Genomic DNA, 20707 nt, shown 5'->3' with positions numbered 1-20707 from the left:
CTGGGAAACCAGACGAGCCCCTTCTTGTCGCCCGGTTGGTTGGTTGGCTGCATGAACCGCTCTGCCCAATCGGCCCCAGGCTCTGGAGGTTGCAGTCGTCCATGTTCTGTTGGGGACCCCCTAGAAAGAGGTGTTTAGAGAAGCTTTCACTGTTTGGGGCTCAGGGGCCACGGTCGCAGCTCTTTCCCAAAGGAAAGAGCGTGGCCCACGGACGGGAAATGGAAGCATCTGTCCGCCGCCTGCCGTCAGCTCTGCGTGGGGGCGCTCGGTCTTCTCCCTGTGAAGGTGACACTGCTGTGCTCTCTCTCAGCAAAGCGCTGATTAACGGGGACCCGGACAGCATCTGTGCCACGCGGTGATGTGGGGCGTCCATTACGAGCCCGGGTACCGTGTCGGACCCCGGTTTTCCCGCAGCCAGATTCACACTCTGGGGAGCTTTCCTCCCGACCTGGCCCGTTGCTGCGTCACTAGCTGTCACTGCAGCTCCGCGGTTTCCGGAATATGGACGCCAGCCGCCAGGCTGATACAGAACGATCCCGTGGTTGAGCTGCTGGGGGGGTCCCCCAGCCCAGAGCAGAAGAGGCGTGGGTCAGGGTCTGATTTACACTCAGGCATGGCGGTCGGAGGCGAGGCGGAGAGGCTCCCGGCCGCCCACTGCCCCGACACGGTGCCTGGGGTGGTGGAATCCCTGTGGGTCAGGGCGTCGGGCCTGCACCACGGCTCTTCACGTAGGAGAGCCTCGTGTGTCGCTAGGACCCGGCTGTGTCACGGAAGGGCCCAAGAGTGTGGTGGCCCTCGCGGCTCTCGGCGTGCGTCCCCACCTGCTGCAGCACGCCCTCCCGCCGGCCCGCACGCATGTCCTCACTTCCAGCCTCCGGCCACTCCGGGCCCGGAAGGCAGGGCTCGGGTGAAGTACGAGGGGGTCCCGGTGACCGGCTTCCTGTGAGCACCTGCGACGCATCCTCCGACTCCCCGCGTTCCTCTTGCTGGTCCCGGCTTCTCGCCGCGTCCCACTGGCTGCACAGAATGCCAGGAAGCAGCTTTCATCCTGGCTCCGTGCCCCTCGGGTAGAATCAGGGGTCCATTGACGAGTGGGGACAGCCGCTGGGGACGCCACCACCAGGATCTGAGTGCATGTCCCCCAGAACAGCGCTCCCCAGAAATGCATTCCATTGCAGCTCCGGAGGCTGCAAGCTCAGGATCGGGGTGTCGGCAGGGTGACTGTTCGGAGGCTGTGACGGGGAGGCTGTCCCCCAGCTTCTGGTGGCTACTGGCCACTTCTAGCGTTCCTTGGCTGGTACGAGCATCACCGTTCCTCTTCACACGGCCTCCCCGTGTGCATCCCTGTATCCAAATCTCCCCTTCTTATAAGGACACCGGTCATATTGGATTAGGGCCCCTCATGGCCTCAACCCAACTTGTTTCTTCTGCAAAGACCCTAATTCCAAATACGGTCACCTTCATAGGCACTGGGGTGAGGACATCAGCATCTTTGGGGGACATAGTTCAACACACAACACAGCAAAACAAGGGTTTGTAATTCATTCCCACGAAATCCAGGTCGTGTGATCCTTGTTGCTCTCCTAGGAGGAAACTGGGGTTGCAAGTTCCTTCTAGACTGTGGCCCATCACCATCACCCCGCTTCTGGCCATGCGGGCGGGAAGAAAGAAACAATTTTGTGGGATTTGTTGGAGTCTAGCAGTGGTAGGCGTCATTTCCACCAGCCAGAATTCCCTCACGGGGACCCCCCTAGATGCAAGAGAGGCCCCGGAAGGAGGGAGACAGGCCGACGGGTGCTAGCAGTCAGTGTCACAGGAGGAAGGACTGTGGGTCTAGGACGCACTGGCTAGCTTTGCCAGTCCCTGAGAGAGGTGACCGAGTACATAATCATCGGCCGTTTCTGTACAGATCACTCGGCCTGAGCGCACTCGTCAGATACTTCCCTGTTCTGGCCCGTGGAGGTGCTCTCCAGAGGCCCCAGCCTGCAGAAAGATGTGCTCAGCACCAGAGGGGTCCCTACGAGGGGGTGGACCCCACCGCACCGGGGAGGGTTCTCTGACTGTGGTAGGGAGCACCAGCCCCCAGCCTAGGGGTGCAGGAGTGTAGGAGGAAAGATGTCACAGTGTGGACCCAGCAGAGGGGAGCAAGGGGAGAGATGGGTGGTTGTGGGGGCAAAGGGCTGGGGACCCATCCCTACCTACACTCGCGAGCCCAGAATCTGCAGAGTCTGCAGAGGGCACAGAAGCCAGAAAGGTCCTAACAGACTTAAACATACAGGAGAAGCCATGGAGGCCCGTATTTAGTGCCCGGTGGGAACAGTGATGGGAGTTCTAGGTGTTTATCAGACCCAGAGTCAAGGCCTGCAAGACCTGAAGGGAGTCATGAGCCTTCATCTAAGACTCCCGAGAAAATTGGTTGCCGTCTTTCAAATTTGGTAGGGATTTGAGATTTGGGTTATTTTTGTCAATTTTTTAGGGGGGAATTGTCCTCATTTTCCCAACTCTGCTGTAGGAATTCCCAGATAACAAGCGACCTCGGGTTAGAGGGTTGAGAAGGACGAGGGCCGAGTGGTGGTTTATGTAACTCACTGGGTGTCAGGTTGCTGTGCATACGGGGCTCATCACAGAAAAGAAAGGAAACCCGTTTCGTTCTGGGAATCCGCGATTTAGGAATGAAAAAGGATATTAGACAACAACGGATGGAACGTCTTCATTTTCAAGGCTGGAAGGTGCGGGTCTCGGTCCAAGCACTGTGCTCGCTGGAGGAGTCTTCCTCACGCCCGGGGTACAGTGGTCTGTAGAGATGGTGCATGGTGCCTGCCGTCCCTCGGGGCCTCTATCTCGGATGGCTGCGGTCATCTCCATCCCCCGTGTCCTCAGCAGACGCCAGACCCTCACCTCAGTGGTCTGATGTGACACATCACTCCCAAGGGCTGTGGCAGTCGTGGGTACGGCCGAACAGCGCACGATGAAGCTCCTCGCTCCTCGCCAATGACCCGTGAGCAGGGCGGCCTGGCCGTACTGCACAGAAGACAGCACTGAGATCGGGCTGCGGAAATACCGACGGCTAACACGTTGTTTCTTCTGGAATTCTGACACTTCAAGAGCAAATCATCTGAATTCTCTCAAAAGAGAGAAAAGACGGAAGAAAGGAAGGCAGAGAAACTGCGAATCCTCTAGTGAGCTCAGATTTTTTAAAGATTGGGTAAAATGTCTGGGTTTTTCAGGTCACGCAGCCAGTCAGTGAACATGGATGGAAGCCGGTGGTGCGGGGCCCAAGCAGATGATGGACTTGCAAATGAATCCAGAGCAGGAGACCCAAACCCTGGCAGCCCCCAGCTGCTGCTCCATCCCGGAGGGGGACAGCGTGGACAGCGTGGGTCCTCCTGGAAAGTGAGAACTGGAAGCTGCAGGTCGGGGCGCACGGCAGACCCCGCGCCTAGAGTCCCAGCCTCTGGTTCTGTTGGCGGGAGGCGTGTGGGAGCTCTTTTCTGCGTATTTAATTTTGACATGATGTCTGACCGAGCTTCGTACCCCATCTCGTCCCCAGCTGCTTCGTCGGCACAGAACAGCGTGCCCTCAGCTTTTTGTCTGTCTGTCACACGGGGTGGGTCCCTCTCCGCTGAGGAGTCCGTGCAGGGGGACCGGAGTGGCGGTTATCAAAGTGGCAGGCCCACGCGTGCGAGGCAGCAAAGCGCCTTGCAGACCACCTTCCTGCTCGGTGCGTTCCAGCTGAGCTGTGCTCTTTCTTTCCAGGAGCAGCACAAAGGCGAAGGGGAGCGGGCCCCTCTCATCTGCCGGTGCAGCCCCTGCCCGCGGTCCTGCCCCCGTGACGCTGCCAAGCCCCGCACCGTGCGTGCTCATCCTGCTGGATGCTGCACCTGATTCTCTTTGGGAAATTTGAACTGGCCAGGGGCCCAGAGAGTAACCGTGACATCCACAGTGACCAGGCCAGCATTTACGAATCGCTTGCTGTGGGCCCACTTCAGTGCCCCCTGACACGGTCCGCTATCACCCCCATTTTCCAGTTAAGAAAACTGAGGCCACACACACACAGCTAGAGAGCAGTGGGACCTGTTTCCAGCCTGGCCTTTGTCTCTGGCCACCATCCATTGGCCTTGCTGTCAGCACGGCCCGAGGGGCTTCTGCAGATCCAGGGTTCCCCATCGTGTGCCTGCCCTGAGACAGCCGGGAGGCGGACGGCCGTGCCCCCACCGCTTGCCCCCGACGCCCTCTCACCCCGCACACCCGGCCACCCAAAACAGCGCGGGGCGAATGCCATGCCCCTTCCCCACTCAGAGGAAGAGAAGATGCTTCAGTCTGGAAGGATCGAGCCCTGCCATTTCACCTGCTGGTGACGTCACAGCTGGGCCTCCATCACTTTGGACATGAGGGAGCAGCCACTTAATAGTGCGGCCAGCCTGCCCTGCGGCTTCACATCCAGAATCTGGCTTGTGTCTCATTACGGCAGCGTCTCAGATGGCATTGCCTCGTGCAGGACCAGAGCCCTGGCTCACTGGCCCCAGGTACATAGTCCTGACCAGGGGGCCTCTCTCCCAGACCCCGGCATGCAGGAGCTGGAGACCGCTGTAATGTCACCATCGTCTAAGGAACGTGCTGACAACGACAGATTCTCTGGTCACAGCTCCCAAAATCAACCCCAGTTTAGTCTGACTCAGCACCGAGTCCCTAGCGGTGTTTGAACCTCGTGCTGGTTTGCACAGGGCGAGCAGAGCTACCTCGTGCGTCAGGATGGCCGTGCTGACTGGCCGTGTGGACAGAGACGGGACGTGCGGGCCACTTGCGTGTGGTGGGGACGGAGGGCCCACCGGCTCTCGGGAAGGAGGCTTTTGGGCAAGCTGTGGGAAGCCTGGACTGCCAGCTGGTGTGCGGCCTGTGCCCTTGGCAGCTCCCAGCCCAGGGGACAGAAGCTGTGGGAACACTGGAGAGAGGCCCCTGCAGGGTCAGGGCTGGTCGTCACAGCCACCCCAGCCCTGCTCTGAAATGTGAAATTACTGTTTCAGAATCCTTTGTCCTTTCTCCTCCGCCCCCCTGACCCCAGAGCCACCCTGGGGATATTTGACTTCTTTCCCTTTGGAAAAGCTTATCTATAAGCAGAGCCCGCGGGGTGTTCACAGATGTGACTCTGAATTATTTAAAAACTCTTTCCTTAAGAACGTAATTATGGCTGGGACCAAAGTATACTCATTTATTTGGTGCCTGGGTATTCAAACAACTTAGGTGCTGGGATAGAAAAACCAACAAAACCACGGTTAATACGTGGCTGGTGTTAACGTAAGGAAGAGAGGAAGTACAGCTCAGCTCTGCGGACGCACCATCAGGGGCCACGGCGCCCTGACCATCAGCTCCACGGCCGGCGGGAGGATGCGCGTGGGCTGGTGGAGGCAGGCAGCCCCCCACAGCATAATCCTGACTGTGTACTCGGGAACCCCAAGCTCCCGGGCTGCCCGGGCCACTCTCTTACCAACACTCGAGGACGGGATTCCGTTGTCCTCACATGGGCTTTTATAAAGATGCAAAACCAACTCACGGCAGTTGACATCAAGGCAATCCTTTCTTGAGACGTGAGCTGCTTGGCGCCCGGGCCTTTGCTCACAGGGTCCTGCTGCCTGGAGCCGCCCCCGCCCATGGACCCCCGCCTCTTCCATCGGCCGTGCATGCGGGTCAGAGGGGAGACGGTAGTCAGAGAGTCCAGGAGACGTCCCCAAGCATGGAGTGACCTGTTCCATCAAACCCTCAGTTGTTTGTGTATCTGGAAAGTCTTCTGGATCCCCAGGGCTCCACACACAGGCGGCCTCTGTGGAGGGATGGAGTGATCCGGTCTGCAGATCCTGGTAGACCGTGCGCATGCATGTGGTTCCCAGAGAGAGCAAAGCGCCGTGCACCTTCCAGCTGGCAGGGTACCTGCCTTGGCATCCCGCCTCTCTCACTCGAAGCTCGCTGCCACCCCGCCACCACGCAGCCCAGACTAATGACAGTGTAGTTAGTTGTGGGGAGAGGGCCACATCAGCCCAGTCGACACACGGCCCCTCCTGATCAGACCCCTTCATCTGCCTGGCAAGAAGCCAGTGGCTGTGAGGGGCCAAAGGGCCATTTACTTAGAGGGACTCTGCCTTCAAGTTTCTTAAAATCCTGCTGAAGACAAAAGTAGATCTAGCAACAAGGACAATGACTGCCCAACTATGTGACACTGATTCTAACAACCAGACGTTCGGTGTTCAGAGGAAGGAGCTCTGCAGGTGCAACGGGGCATCCCACGTCCGCGCCGGCATCGGCCTGCACTGGCCGGGGCCACACAGCCCTGGGGCGGCGGGTGGGGGTCCCACACCTCGGGGACAGGTGCATAGGAGGAAGCAATGGGCAGCGTGCCGGGAGGGGCCTGGACCACGAGAGGCGCGGACGTGCAGGCGGGGCGAGGAGACCACACAACAGGACGTGATCTCTGTTCACATGCACTCCTGCACTCTGCTTCCCGCGGAAAAACCTAAGAAGGGCGTCCGGCGGCTCTTGTCCTCTTTAGGTCAGTGGCCCGTCGGCTTCTGTTAGATTCCGGTCGCATTTCCCCGAGTGCAGCCAAGTGGGGCTTCCAGCAATGCCGTGACCCAGGAGGGCGCGTTGGCCCGCTGGGGCACAGCCAGGGAGGCAGCTCCCCGAGCAAATGCTTCCTGCAGTCTCACTGTGTCCAGATCTGATAACAGCTAATTCCACCAAACATTAGAGCGGGCTCACATTTAATTAAGGAGTGGCCATTTGTATGCTCCAGACTGGAGGTCCCCGTGGCCATGAAGTCAAAAGAAGAGTCCTTCGGGAACGTGCCAATCTTCTCTTATTTCCTCTGCTGAGCTCCTGCCTCCTTTGAATGCAATTATGGGAACAAATAAAATGGCTTAACTCAACTCCCCTGTGGGCCAGCCAGCTCTCTGCTGATAAAACCAGTTGTGTGGGCAATCATTAAACGGGAAATCTAATATTTAACTAAATTTAATAGTCTGTTGCTTTGGTGCCTCTGTGAAGGGTGGGATTTCGGTACAGAGGCGAGCTATTCAAACGCGGTCTGTAGGGTCTGTTAGGATATTGTGTGCTCCCTCTCGAAGCCGGAGCTCCGGGGTCCGGGAGTGGGAGGGCTGTTCCAGGGGGGCGAGCGTGTGTGCTCAGTGACTCCAGGCAGGCTGAACTCGGTGGGCAGCAAAGCAACGCTGCAACCTACGTGGGAAATTTCTCCTTCAGGATCAGCGTTAGAGATTGCTGAGTGATGTCAGAAGTACCGGATCCAAACGCATACACACGGAGAGAGGAGCGTAGGGTGATAACCTGTGAGAGGCTCTGTTGGCTCTCTTTCATTTTGAAAGCTGGTGGTCCAGGCTGGCCTTGCCACCAGCAGACTTCCCCAGGGTAGACTGTCGCCTGCACCCCAGGAGCGTGGTGCTGCGTTTTGGTAGCAATGGGAGACCTTTGTTCCCCTTAGTGCCTGCTAATTCCCCTCATCCAGCATGACCCACATGTGCACACTGCCTGGTCCCTTACCGGTCTCCACCTGGGCTCACTGCGTGGGCACACAGGGAGGGGAGGATGGCGGGCTCCCTGATGACCCCAGAAGAACTGAGCACTGGGTCCCACAGTGAGCACACGTCTGGGCAGAGACCATGAATTGCATCCTGATCTGGGCATTAACTCAGTATTAACTTGCATTTGTCACGAGTCCTTCAAGTACTGTAAGCTTTCCCATCAGTGTAATGGAAGTGTGCTTTGGTCCCGTTGTGTATGGTTTTATGTGGGGAGCAGTGGTTGGGAGGCTTGGATTGCATCAACTCTTACTACTCAAGAGGCCTGAAACACTGGGAACCCCTGAGAGCCCCCAGGCTTCTGAAGCACCCGGGAGGACCCCCAGTCCCTCCCAGCTTCCTGTCCAGTGGGAACTGGGAGAAAGACTGGGGTGGAAACCCAGGCTCAGCTCCAGTGTAGATGCGTCATTTCTGGAGTATGAATTGGATTTCCACATGTACTCAGGTGACTGGAAACTCATACGGTTTGTCTCTGGGATGGGACCGAGTGCTGATGCCTTGGGAGCTGGAGGGCAGGGAAAGGCAGTCAGGCAAATGACCACAGCTCTTACAGTTGGTGTTAAGAGGGGTATCCCAGATGGGCTTCTACTTGCAGATGTGATGTTTGACCTGTTGGAGAAGGCGCCAGCAAAGAAAGTTCCCGTCATGGGGAACAGTGAGTGTCAAGGTCCTGTGGCAGTAAAGAATTAGAAAAATGCTATTTTCCTCCTTATTCTGCAGAGCTGCCTTCTAGACTTCCTGCCATACCATTGTGACAAGAACACAAATAAGAAATAATTTCTATCTCACAAATCAACTCCTGACCGTGCATGCCCACGACACTGTTCAAGGGCTGAGTACACTTTTTTTTTTTTTTAAGATTTATTTATTATTTTAGAGAGAGAGCAGGGTGGGAGGCTCAGGGAGAGGGAGAGAGAGAATCTTAAGCAGACTCCACACCTAGCACAGAGCTGGATGTGGGGATCGATCTCATGACCTTGAGATCATGACCTGAGCCAAAGTCAAGAGTTGGATGCTCAACCGACAGCCACCTGGGCAGCCTGGGATGAGGATATTTAGACTCAGCAAAAATGAGTGCTGTGTGGGCTCTCTGAGGAGTCCGGGTGGGGGTGTGGGGCAGGCCGTGGGGCACACCCGCCACCCTGCCCCAACTTGTGTGCGTGACCACGAGGTAGAGTGTGCCATCTCTCGGCCACATCTCCGGGTCTCAGAGTTGAGGTCATCTACCTGGACCTCTGTGTGCATCCCTTGCAGATGCAGTGTCCTGTCCCACTGTCTACAAAGGACACCATTTCTTGCCTGCCACGTGGTGGTCAGAATCTTCGGTGGTGTTGGTCCAGCTTAAGGTTTTTTTGTTTTTAACTCTCCCTATTGAAAATGAGCGTTACCATGCCCCCATCCCGACCTTTTCATCAAAGCTCAATTTTCAAATGTGTCCAGCAACTTGTAAAACATTTTTGGTTTTGTCTGTTTGCTCATCACAGTTCTGGAACTGTCCCTGTCCATGGGCGGCCGTGGGAGTTTGCCGGCCCTGCTCGTGGAGAGTCCCTCGGATCCCTGAGCACCACTGGTGGCCGCGTGCCCTTCACAGATAAAACCACTCAGTGCCAGAGCCTCCTGGTTCTGGGCCATATTTGGCCTCCAGGTGCCGTTGTGGAGTCATTCGGGGTCTGTTTTTCTTAAAAGGAGTTGTTATGGGGATGGTTCCCCGTTCCTTGTAGCTCTGCTTGCGTTGTGAGTTTATTCGGTGAAATATTCATGAATGTTTCAAAGCTATTTGAGGAGCGAAAAGTGGAGCTCCTTGAAGACAAAATTTCCTTTCGTAATGGGCCACAAGGTGTCCCCACGTGTGGGCTCAAAGTGAGAAAGGAAGAAGGAAGTCGGGTGGTTTTTATTATAGAGCAGATGGTGAAGGCGGAGGAACGGCCTTTGCCGCAGGAAATCAGTGAAGTGGGCTGATGAGGGGCATCCGTGCACCTGGGGAAACACCCACTGGGCACATGTGCAAGTGAGGGGCCAGTGCAAGATTGACCCGCCTCTCTAATTTGGAGGGAAAAGGGCCGGTCCCACTGCGCTGTATCCTGTGGCCACGTGGCTTTAGGGCCAGCTAATATGATCATCCTAATTAAGGTGTCCTAAGCCAGATCACATTATGAGTAGGGTAAAAGATCCGAATCCATTTTTCCTGTAAAATTTTAGTAAAGAGCACACTCCAGGCTCTACTCTCCTTTTTTTCTTTGGTTATTGTGGCCACTATATTTGGAAAATCATCTGTCCTAACAGATAGGTGATGTTGGTTTTCTGAAACCAGCAGTTTGTGGATAAAACAAACCTGGACCGGGACATCTGGGTGGCTCAGTCAGTTAACTGTCTGCCTTCAGCTCAGGTCATGATCCTGGGTTCCTAGGATCAAGCACCATGTCAGGCTCCATTCTCAGCGGGGAGCCTGCTTTTCCTTCTCCTTCCCCCCTGCCCCTCCCCCTGCTTGTGCGCGCTCTCTCTCTCTCAAATAAGTAAATAAAATCTTTAAAAAAAAAAAAATACCCAGGCCTATACGTGTGGGTGAGAAATGCCATGGGGAAGGACAACCTATGGGTAGAGGAGTTACCTAATACGATGGAAAGAACCCTCCATTGCCCAAGCTCCTGACCTGAGACGGGGCGTTCCACCTTGTCTCAGTTTCCTGGTCTGTGCACAAGAAATAACAATCATCACCTCTGGGCCTGACGTAGGAATTAGCAGTCTGACCCACATGAAAGCCAGCGGCTTCAGTAAGTGATCGCTGAGGCTGAATGTGTCATTTTTCTTTCTCTCTCTTAGAAATGTTTGATCTAGAAACAAACGAGCATGTACAGAAGGCCGTACATGACCGACAGATGCCTAAAGTAGAATACAGGAAGATCGAAGTTGACGATTACAGTAAGTGCTGCATTGTCCCCCTGGAACAGACAGCCCGGCCGCCAGCAGGGATTGCTGTGCCCTGAGGCTCCCCACCAGCACCCCACTCCCCAGCCTCATGGCTGGAAATGCATCCAACCTGCAAGGGGGAGATTCGGGCGGAGCTCATGGGGGAAAGCATCCTGCATTGAGCCTGTTGTGCTCAGAACCAAGATACTCCTCTGGCAATAGACCAAAAAAAGGTGGAGCATGGATTTCTCTCCTCAAGAGGCTGACAGTTAAATAAGGTCCCAGACCAAAATTCTCTCCTTTGGGGGGAACATGTCATGACACCATCCAGAGGAAACATCCCCCCTCTGGAAATTTCTGTTCTGTTCCATCTGATATTTTCCTCCTTCATCGTCTAAGCTCTCGGTGCTGATTATGGGCTGAGGAGGCGTCCTTGAAACTAGAGAGATAATACAGTGAAGGATTGCGTGCTGACATGACCTGAGACGCACCCAGCACTCTGCCTGTCCTTGTGCCCCTCTTTGTCTCGAGCTGTCCATTCTCTCGTCCAGTGAGCTTTTATGAGCGCTGATGCTGTGCTGGATCCCAGAGCACTGGCTACAAGTGGACTCCCATCTCCAGGAGGGAAACAGAGTCCTCCTAGCCTCAATCCCCCCTCTGCAGATAGCTCCCCAGTCAACCCAGCCCACCTGGTGTGTCCTCACGGCCCGCCAGATGTTTACCCTTGGAAACTCCATGTGCAAAAGCCCCAAATACGTCTCACTGTCTTTCCCCCAGAGCTCTGTACCCGTCCAGACTTCTGTACTTTGGGGGATGGCACCCTTCTCTTAAAGAATGCAGGCTCCAACCTTCAGGTCCTTCCCCCCGTCACCTCTGAGGTTGTCAAATAGGTTTCCCCTCTTGAGCTAACTCTTACTGGGGGGTGACGGCAGCTCCTGATGGATTCACCCGAGTCACCGCTTGTTTGTCTTAAATCCCACCCCCATCCCTGTTGCTCCATGAAGAGAGCCACGCTGGGCAGTTCGGGGTACCCCCATATAGAGAGCAGGTCAGAGAACTAGGTCAGAGGAAAATCTGGCCGGCCCACACAGATAGCCTGCTGGACTAGGTACAGTCCTCCACACAGACCCTGGCGTCCAGTTACTCAGAACAGACTCAAATGCATGAGAACCCTTAAAGGAACTGCATATTTGTGCCATTTTCTTCTTTAAGGAAGAACCAAAAGGCAAGAAAGCAAGACGATTTTAAATTGATAGTGGACGGATGATGGATGGAAGGAGGGAAGGATAGAAGGATGGTAGGACGGCTGAATAAACAAGCAAGCAGTTTCCACACATTTTCCCGACCCCCTCTACCTTCCAGCTCTAGCTACAGACCTCAAGACAGGTTCCGAAATTTGCAGGGCCCAGTGCAACGTGAACACTTGGGGCTCTTCGTTCATGGCTCGTTACGACCGCCCAGCATAGGGCCCTTGCACAGGTCACAGGTGTGCGTCAGGCTGGTGCCCCTGTGTGGTCAGACTTCAACTTCCTGCCCCACCCCCATTCCTGGCAGCATGTTTTCCGGGAAGCTCCCTCACATTTTCCCACGTCCGTTGCTTCCCACCACAGCCGGTGAGGCCAGATCGTATTCTTTACAAGATTCTTTCTCATCTCCTGGGCCCAGTGCCCTCCTCCTTCAAGCCAGTCCACACTCTGTCGCAATAGTTTCCCAAATCCTAACACCATCCCCTCCTCCAAAAGTGCAAAGACCTTTAGAAACAATCAACTCTCCCACCCTTGCCGCATGAGGTTTCCTTCCCGTGTGAGGTTTCCTTGGTAGGTGGGTGGGAATGCAGGTGCTAGGAAAGCAGGTGTGTGCGAGGACTAGCAGCCGAACGTCACCCCTTTGGGGCCACAAAAAATCTGCAAGATGTGTTCCTCCCCACCTGTCTTGTTGCGTTTTGCTTTTTTCATTTAATGTCCCCAGAGGCTCAGGCTTTCCTTCGGGAAGCAGTCCGTCTTCAGGAAGGGCTCCCGGCCCTGGATGCAGCCAGTCGTGGCCGAGATCTGCCAATGGGCTTCTCAGCAGCACAGAGCAGCCCACACCATGTTTTATGGATATTGCAATGATAAAGTCCGACGCCTTCCTTTCTGCCAGTCCCTGGGCCATTGATCCAATTTGCAAGCCGTTAACATTCAACCAGAATCAGTAATGAGAGCCTGGTCAGAGCCGGCTGCTGAGCCAACCACCCTAGCCTGGGATGTATCTGTAGTAATTGTACTGAAAAAGCTGCTAATTCCAATTTAATTGCTAATCTGGGTTGTAGTTACCGTCAACAAACAATTTCTAACTTGGGCAGGAAGGTTTGTTTGCGGGGGGGGGGGGGGGGACAGAAGAAGCTGGTGTGGGAGCCCCCTGCCTCCCACACCGGGTCCCTGCTGCCCAGGACAAGACCAGAGGGAGCTGGTGCCTCAGCCCCCTCCCCTCCGCTGTCCCATTGGCCGGCACCCGCCCGCACACCGCGAGGCCGGCAGAGCCCCTGGCTGTGCCCAGAGGCTCCCGGCTCTCAGCCTCTCCCTCTGGGCTGCCGCCCGCGCCCCGGCCTCATCCCATCCCCGCGGCTCCCCGCGGCTCCCCGAGGTCTGTCCCCACCTGTGGGTTGTGGCAACGCTGTTGGCAGGGACACATGCCACCCTTGGGGTCTCATTTCTCCCAGCCTGGAATTCGGCTGTTAACAAGTGTTTATGGCCTTCCAGGCTTTTCTGGTTTTCCGCACACTGTTTGCAAGATTGAATTTAAGCTTCAGATGGAGAAACTCAGCCTTGAGATGGTTGGGTGATTTCCCTAAGGTCACTCAGCTGGCCAGAGTCACTAAGACAAAAATCCCGGCCAGCCCCGGGGCTGTGGGGGGGGCCCACGGAGCCCCCTCCAGAGTGTCCTCCTCCCATGCCTCCAGGAGCGCTCCGGACCGCTGGGACTCCATGGCCTTCCTTCCTGCTCCAGGTTGCCCCCTAACGTGCTGCCCTGTGTCTGTTTCTGCCTAGACTTGCCCGTTCAGATCCTCAAGCCAGCAACCTTCACCGACACGGCCCACTACCCCTTGCTCCTGGTGGTGTGAGTATTGTCGCCTCTTTCTTTCTCGGGGTGCTTGCCTGGGGACTCGGTGACACCATGGAAAGCACTGAACTCAAGAAAAAGACAAGCGTGAGAAAGGAGGTTGCAAACTAGAACCGAAGACAGGTTAGGCTGCCAGCAGGTGGCAGGCTCTGCTCGGAACAGTCGGTGAGGCCGCCGGGCAAGGAAGTGGGCCGTACCCGCCCCGGTCTGCTTGCGCCCCCAGACCTGAGGCAGGTCCTGCTGGGTGGGTGGCGCTGCCGTGGCTGGTGAACAGGCTCGGCAACGGACAGGAAAGCTGATCTGGGGAGGCAGGCGGCCCACCCAGAGCACAGGTCCCTCGAGAGGCGGAGGCCGGCGTGGAGGCTTAACGCGGGCACACCGGGCACACGGAAGTGTTTTTAAAGGCAGACACCACCCAGAGATTTAACACGTACTCTCTTCACCTCCACGTGTGTTCGTTCAAGGCCGTGGAACATGAGGAAAATTCTGAGCTCTCTCATTGCCTCTCAGGGAGCCACCCCTCCTGTTTACTTGAAAGAGGTCCGGGTAGAGCAGCGGCCTGTGCTTGAGTTGTTTTAGGAACGCCATGAAACCACCCGCCTGAGTCACTATCAAATGACCTGATTAGCCCTGCCCCTGTCGCCCGGCTCCCGTCCTGGGCACTTAGTCCCCAGCAATGGAAGGGCTTCGTTACAGAGCTGCCCCTGGCTTAGGTCCCAACAGCAGATTCCGTTTGGCAATTAACCCACTTTCCTCGCTATCCTTGCCAACAACCATACATGTGCCTCACACACTCACACACACACCCCCACACACGCACCCCTTGCACACATACCTCACATACCCCTCACACCCCTCACATATACATCCCTCACCCACACCTCACACACACACTGCTTACACATACACACACCCCTGCATACACACTTCTCACACACTTCTCTTACACACGCATGCCTCACATGCCTCACACACACACACCCCTGCATACACACTCCTCACACACCCACCTCACACACCTCTCACGTACACACACACTCCTTGCCCTCATGCCCTCGGTCCCTGGCAGAAAGCCAGGATGGCGGTGGCAGTGGTAACTGTCACCTCCTTGGAGGAAGGACCCGTGCCTCTTCAGTTGGCTGGCTCTCGGAATGGGGCCTGGCCGTCTGTTGCTGCTGCTGGAGAGGCGCTGGCCTCCCCTGCTCCTCCTGGCCCCGCCAGAGGGAGAGAGGCTTCGGGAGCCTCACCCACGCCCGTCTCCGTCTCGGACGGCCGGTCTGCAGCGCTGGCCCGGCCCCACGGCCTAAGTGCTGCGCCCGGGGCGAGGCTCGGCCGGCAGCCTGGGCGTCGTCGGGACCCGGCGTCGGTCAGGCCGGCCGCACGCAGCGCGCAGAGTGCCGAGGCCAGGGGCTCTTTTGCAGGGACGGCACCCCAGGGAGCCAGAGCGTGGCCGAGAAGTTCGAGGTGACCTGGGAGACGGTGCTGGTGAGCAGCCACGGAGCCGTGGTGGTGAAGTGCGACGGCCGCGGCAGTGGCTTCCAAGGCACCAAGCTCCTGCACGAAGTGGGGCGGAGGCTGGGCTCCCTGGAGGAGAAGGACCAGATGGAGGCTGTGCGGTGAGGACCCCGCCCCGGGGCAGCGGCGGGAGCGGCGGGGAGGTGACCCGCCGGGCGGGTTTCCTGTCGGTGCGCGCGCTTCACGTGCGGTCTGCTCACGCTGACAAAAGTCCGTGGCCAGTTCCGACGCGGGCTTCGAGGGAAGCTTCTGGTAACATTCTCCCGAAGACTCTTACGCTAGTTTTCGCAGAGCCAGGTAACTTGTCTGTTTAGTTGATAAAAACAAGGCGCCAACTCATGGGCTGCTTGGCTCCCCAGTGCTGTGGTCACAGACCTGGGCCAGCGTCCACACACACACACACACACACGTCTTCCCCATCGTCACAAGGGAGAGAGCAGGGAGGGAGGGAAGACAGGACATGGGGCGGGGGGACAATACGAGTGGGACAGAGCCATGTGATGGGACACCACGTTTCTGAGGAAAGGATCCCTGACATCCAGGGGGTCGGTCAGAAAACCCTGCTCTGCCCCAAAGAGTGGCCCGTTTTTGTCTCAGCATTGTTTCACATATTCGTCGCGGAGTCAGAGACCCACGGAGAACAGAAAGAGGCTGCGCACCAAGGGACAGATGCTCAAAATTGTGGGAGTTTTATTGTCGCCCTGGAAAAAAAGACATCAAGAGCCCGTTCCAGGCTGAGCTGGCCTTCGCGCTCAGCGGGCAGGGAGAGTTTTCACGGTCCGCCGGCGCGGTGGACTGCAGCGCAAACATGCCTTAGCCGCTCAAGCTGCTGCGGAACAGCTCAACCAAAGCAGCAGACTCGTGTCCAGGGAATGACAGGAAAGGCTGGGGAAACACGCAGAATGGGGACTCTGGTAACGACAGTTATCTTCACTGGGAAGAGGGGTGCGGGACGCTGGCCCCTGGGCAGGTCGAGAAGGTGGAACACAGTGTGCGGATGATAAATACCTACCTGTTGCCTGAAGGGCTGCGAGGAAGCGTGGTGTCCCGTCCCTCCTCTTACCATGGCTCGGTGCTTTGCAGGTTTGAAACGTTTCCCTTTCCTGACTTGGGACGTTTCTCCCTTGTTTTTGAAAAGATTGGTGGCACCTATATGTGCTTAGTTAATAATTTGAAGTGGATGAAATGGTGAGTGAGTGAAGGAATGGCCCCCTCTGCTCAAGGGCATTGTGAGCTAGTTGAGGAGAGACAAGGCGATGTGCCCAGGGCCCTGTAAGCGTTACAGACAGAAAATGCAGAGGAGGGGAAGCTTCTGAGGACTGATGGTCTGAGAAGCTGTATCTGCTAGGATGCTTTTGCCTGGAAGGTAACACATAGACAAAGTCAAACATGTTTCAAAATAAGGAACCATATTGGCTCTGGAAGTCCAGGGCGATGGGAGGCCTCAGGGTTCATTGATCCAGAGACCCAGCAGTGCCACCCAAAAGCCAGGCTCTCTCCACCGCTCTGCTCAGCCAGCCTTAATGGACTCATCCAGAGCTGATTCTCCTCCTGCTCACAGGATGGCTGCCAGGAGCACCTCAGTCCATGCTTCTTCATTCACCTCCGGCAGGTTGAGGACGGAGCCACTTCCAGAAACTTCCAGAAAGGAAGGGAGGAGCCTCCCCACAAGCACCCACCAACCCTCGCCTTACATACCCCTGACCAGTCCAAAACCCAGAACCCATGACTGGCCAGAGAGGTGTGGGCTGTCACCTGAGATCCAGGAGGTCCCCCCTGTACCAGGGAACAGGGGAGCAAAGGTGGGGTTCTGTGGGGAAGGGGGAGGACCAGGTGGGGGCCAGGTCAGCAGCCAGCAGTGCTCGCTAAAGAAGGGTCCCGCCTGTACTTGGACATGGGGGTGGGACTTGCCCTGCGAGATGGCAGCAAAGCCTTCCTCCCTCGGTGCCCTTCCTCGCCCATCCCGGTCTGACTGTGCCTGTGGAGCATGGGGCACAGAGCGTCTCGCTGGGTGGAAGGACACAGTGTCCTTCAGGCACACCTGCAGCCCGCACCCCTGCAGGCGCTTGGCTGCGTCTAGCCGCTCCCCTGCGAGCATGGGAACAAGAGAGCAAAAGGCTTTTCCACACTCATGGTGTTTTCTAAAAATAAGGAATTGATCCGGCCATCTGTTCAAAAAACAAGGCAGAACCTGTTCCGGAAAGACAGTAAATAATGTCAACTGTTAGGCCACTGAGGCTTATAAACACAAGAATACATAAACCCTCGACAACCTTACAGCCATTTTAAGACACGCAGGAAGCTGAGGCCCAAATGTTTCAAGCCACAGAGAACTCTACAAAGCTTTATTTAGGGTCTGGGTCTGTATTTTCATTTCAGAAAGAAATAGCCCTGTTTTATCAGAAGTTTAAGAAACCATGAGGCTGGCCCACCCTGCTAATGCCCCAAAACTCCCCAGCACCTTTTGTGATTCTCCTGTCTTCTTCCACTTCGTGCCTTTGTCCTGGAGCCCACTGGGTCAGCAGCTGATGGGAGCAAATCCCCTCCCAGGCCCAGCGACCGTGTAAGGGAAGAGGACAGCCATGTGAACCGATGGTTTGGGCGGAGGGTGGAGCCACACTCACCTGGAGCATAAGCTGCAGAAGCAAACAGCCCTGCCTGAAGTGCTTCTGGGAGGAGGTGGCTTTTGGGCAAGACCTCAGAGGATAAATAGGGATCTGTCAGGCAGAAAACAGGAGATACACATTCCAAGCAGAGAAAATACCGTGAGCAAAGGCTCGAGGTCATGCAAAGTCACCACTGTTCAGGGCACACTGAGCACCAGAGGACCACAGTGTGAGTGGCCCATGGAGAGGGCAGCTGCATGGGGAGGTAGGGTGAGCAGTGGAGGGGCAGGTGCATGGGGAGGTGGGGTGGGCAGTGGAGGGGCAGGTGCATGGGGACAAGTGGGGTGGGCAGTGGAGGGACAGGTGCATGGGGAGGTAGGGTGAGCAGTGGAGGGGCAGGTGCATGGGGAGGTGGGGTGGGCAGTGGAGGGACAGGTGCATGGGGAGGTGGGGTGGGCAGTGGAGGGGACAGGATGCATGGGGAGGTAGGACAGGGCTAGATTGTGAGACACCGCCCACAGCATGCTAAGGAGTTGCTACGTGCCCTGTAAGCAGCAGAGTTCTGCAGGAGGTTTTTAAGCAAGGAGGTGGCAAGGTGAACTTTCTTTTTCAGAACTGTAATTCTGGTAGCGATGTAGCAAAATCTGTGGGTCAGCGTCCTGGCCCTCAAACTGAGTAGTTTGAGGTGAGATGAATAAAAGTGCATGTTTGCAGAGGCATGGGCAGGGTAAGGGAGACCAGGGAATGGTGCAGTGCCCTAGGGCTAGCCACACAAAAGCAGGAGCCACCACGGACCCAGGAGAGGACCTGGGCCAGGGAGAGGGAGCACCTGACAGGGGCTGTGCAGGGAGGGAGCCAGGACCAGTGCCCCGACAGCTCCTCCCTCCCGCCGGGACTCCCCACTGGCCGAACCCACCAGAAGCCGAGGACATGGGAGCCACTGTCACTGTTCATACTGCTCATCCTCGGAGCCACTGAGCACAGGGGAGCCCCGTGGACAGTGAGTGGAGGGGAAGCAGGAGGAGGCAGCCCACATGAGGACCAAGAAGGAAGAGGGTGGGACATGGAGGAAAATGGTCCTGGCCCCGGGGGCTACGGGGCTGTGGCCTCATGACTACCAGAAACCGTCCAGCAGGTGGGACGACTGCCTCAGGCCATAGGTGGGGAAGCTGCAGTCCAGAGAGGGTCCAGGCTGGACCTGCCAGAAGAGGGGCACAGTCCCGACCAACTGGGCAGGAGCACGGCCTCCAGGAGTGGGAGCATGCGGGGAGGTGGAGGGCGCCTGGGAGGTATTTTGGGGGCAGAGTCCCCCAGACTGGGTAAGTGGATGAACGTGGAGCCGGAGCTGGCCGAGGGGCAAGCTGGGCAAAGCTCAGCCCCTCACGGCGGTGTGTAGCCCCATGGCACAGAGTGGGACAAAGGCACTGGCCGTATTTCTTCCCCCACCCTCGTTGGCTCCTCTTCCTTGCCAAATCAAGCCTCTGGCTGTGGGCTCTCTCCGTTCGGAGGGTGCTGTGGCACCTCTGGAAGCTAGGGTCCCCGAGAAAGGTGCCTGGGTGGACTTAGCGGGAGATTTCGGAAGGGGCTGTCTGTGAAGGGTGCCAGGGCAAGGGTGCCACCAGGCTACAGTGGAGTCTGACACCAGGGCAGGAATGGAGGACCAGGTGGGAAGGGGGTCTCCTGACGGGGAGCCCATTGCTGAGAGAGCCACTGGAGGACCCCCTGCCAGGCAGCCGAGGCCTAGCTGTAGGGCCCTGCTATGCTCAGTGGCTGGGAGCACCACTTGGATGGCATGGACACTGTGGAGGGTCAGAGGATGTGCCCACTGGGGGTCATCAGCCCCCTCAGGGCAGGTTGTCTGAAGGGAGACGGGAGGGCACACAGTGTGCAAACTCGCACCCTGTCCCCCCGCCTGAAGTTCCACGCAGCCCCACAAACAGCCCTGCTCGCCCAGGACCCTGTGCGGCCACCTGTGAGGTGTTCTCTTGACCTCCTGTCTCACCCACTCTGACCAGCTCCCGGCTTCTCCAAGGCTGCCTCAACAGGGACCGCACCAGTCAGCAGGCACGCATCCCATCATGCCACATCATCAATGCTGCCACCATGTCACCGTGTCAGCCCGCCTCCCTCAGTAGACCGCGCTTCTAGAGGCCTGGAGCCCTGTCCCGCCGGGGCCTCTGCAGACCAGCGTGGAAACGAACTCAGGACATGCTCCGTAAAGAAAGACACCTGATGGATTCTGCTTCTGCTCTTGCGAGGCCTCAGACCACCCCAGTAATAAAAAGTGCTCCCTGCATATGAAATTGGGCTCTCCTTGATCTTGGGATTCCACTGTTCACCAGAAGAAAAATCATCACATGGGAATTGCTGGGTTCGTTGGTGAAAATACAGGTACAAGATAACAAAAATATTTGATGTTAGAAAAAACAACCACCCTTGGAAGATTCCAGAGTACTTTATAAATGAGGGTCATTATCAAGATTTCTGGCATTTAGATAAGGAAGTAAGTCACTAGGTAATTAGATGAAGGGGTTGCCAAAGACCCAAGGCTGCCTGCGGACTTGGAAGGAGGGCTGAGAATGGAAATTCAAGGTATTTTACAGGTTGGAATGGAGCCCTTAATGCTGCACATAGCTCACTCCACGCTCCGTGGTCCCCACAGACTGCTACATGGATCCCAGCAAATGTAATCCAGATGTCTGGCCCCGGGGCAGAATCCTCACAGGACCAGGTGGACCAGTTGTGAAAATAGCTGGCTGAGCCGGACCATTTCAACAGATGTTCCCAAAAGTGCTTCTGCGTTATCAGGGATTTGGGTCACGAGGAGAAAATGGAGGAACTTGGAGAAAGGTCTGCACTCCTTCCAGATATGTGGACATGCCCACGAAGCTCTGTACGTAGCCCAGGACAGGGTGTGTGTGTACATGTGAGTACCCCTCCATATCCCAAGCCTGGCAGATGTGATTCAAAGCCAGCCAGGTTATCCTGTAACATCTG

The 20707-nt window shown here is 56.6% G+C and overlaps 1 protein-coding gene across 1 annotated transcript in view; it reads left to right on the top strand.

The window, feature by feature from the left end:
- Nucleotides 1-20707, top strand: part of DPP6 (dipeptidyl peptidase like 6) — a 689297-nt gene that overhangs the window by 657327 nt on the left and 11263 nt on the right. The window contains exons 18-20 of the mRNA XM_064575688.1: nt 10404-10502; nt 13517-13586; nt 15011-15205. Of these exons, the coding sequence (XP_064431758.1) occupies nt 10404-10502; nt 13517-13586; nt 15011-15205 (364 nt within the window). The remainder of the gene's footprint in view (nt 1-10403; nt 10503-13516; nt 13587-15010; nt 15206-20707) is intronic.

The sequence above is a fragment of the Mirounga angustirostris genome, unplaced genomic scaffold, assembly GCF_029215605.1.
Source record: "Mirounga angustirostris isolate CCGP_5_RB_7025 unplaced genomic scaffold, mMirAng1.0.hap1 SCAF_12, whole genome shotgun sequence".
NCBI classification, from domain to species: Eukaryota; Metazoa; Chordata; class Mammalia; order Carnivora; family Phocidae; genus Mirounga; species Mirounga angustirostris.
Note: the sequence above shows the minus strand (reverse complement) of the source record. Positions and strands in the feature narration are given on the sequence as shown.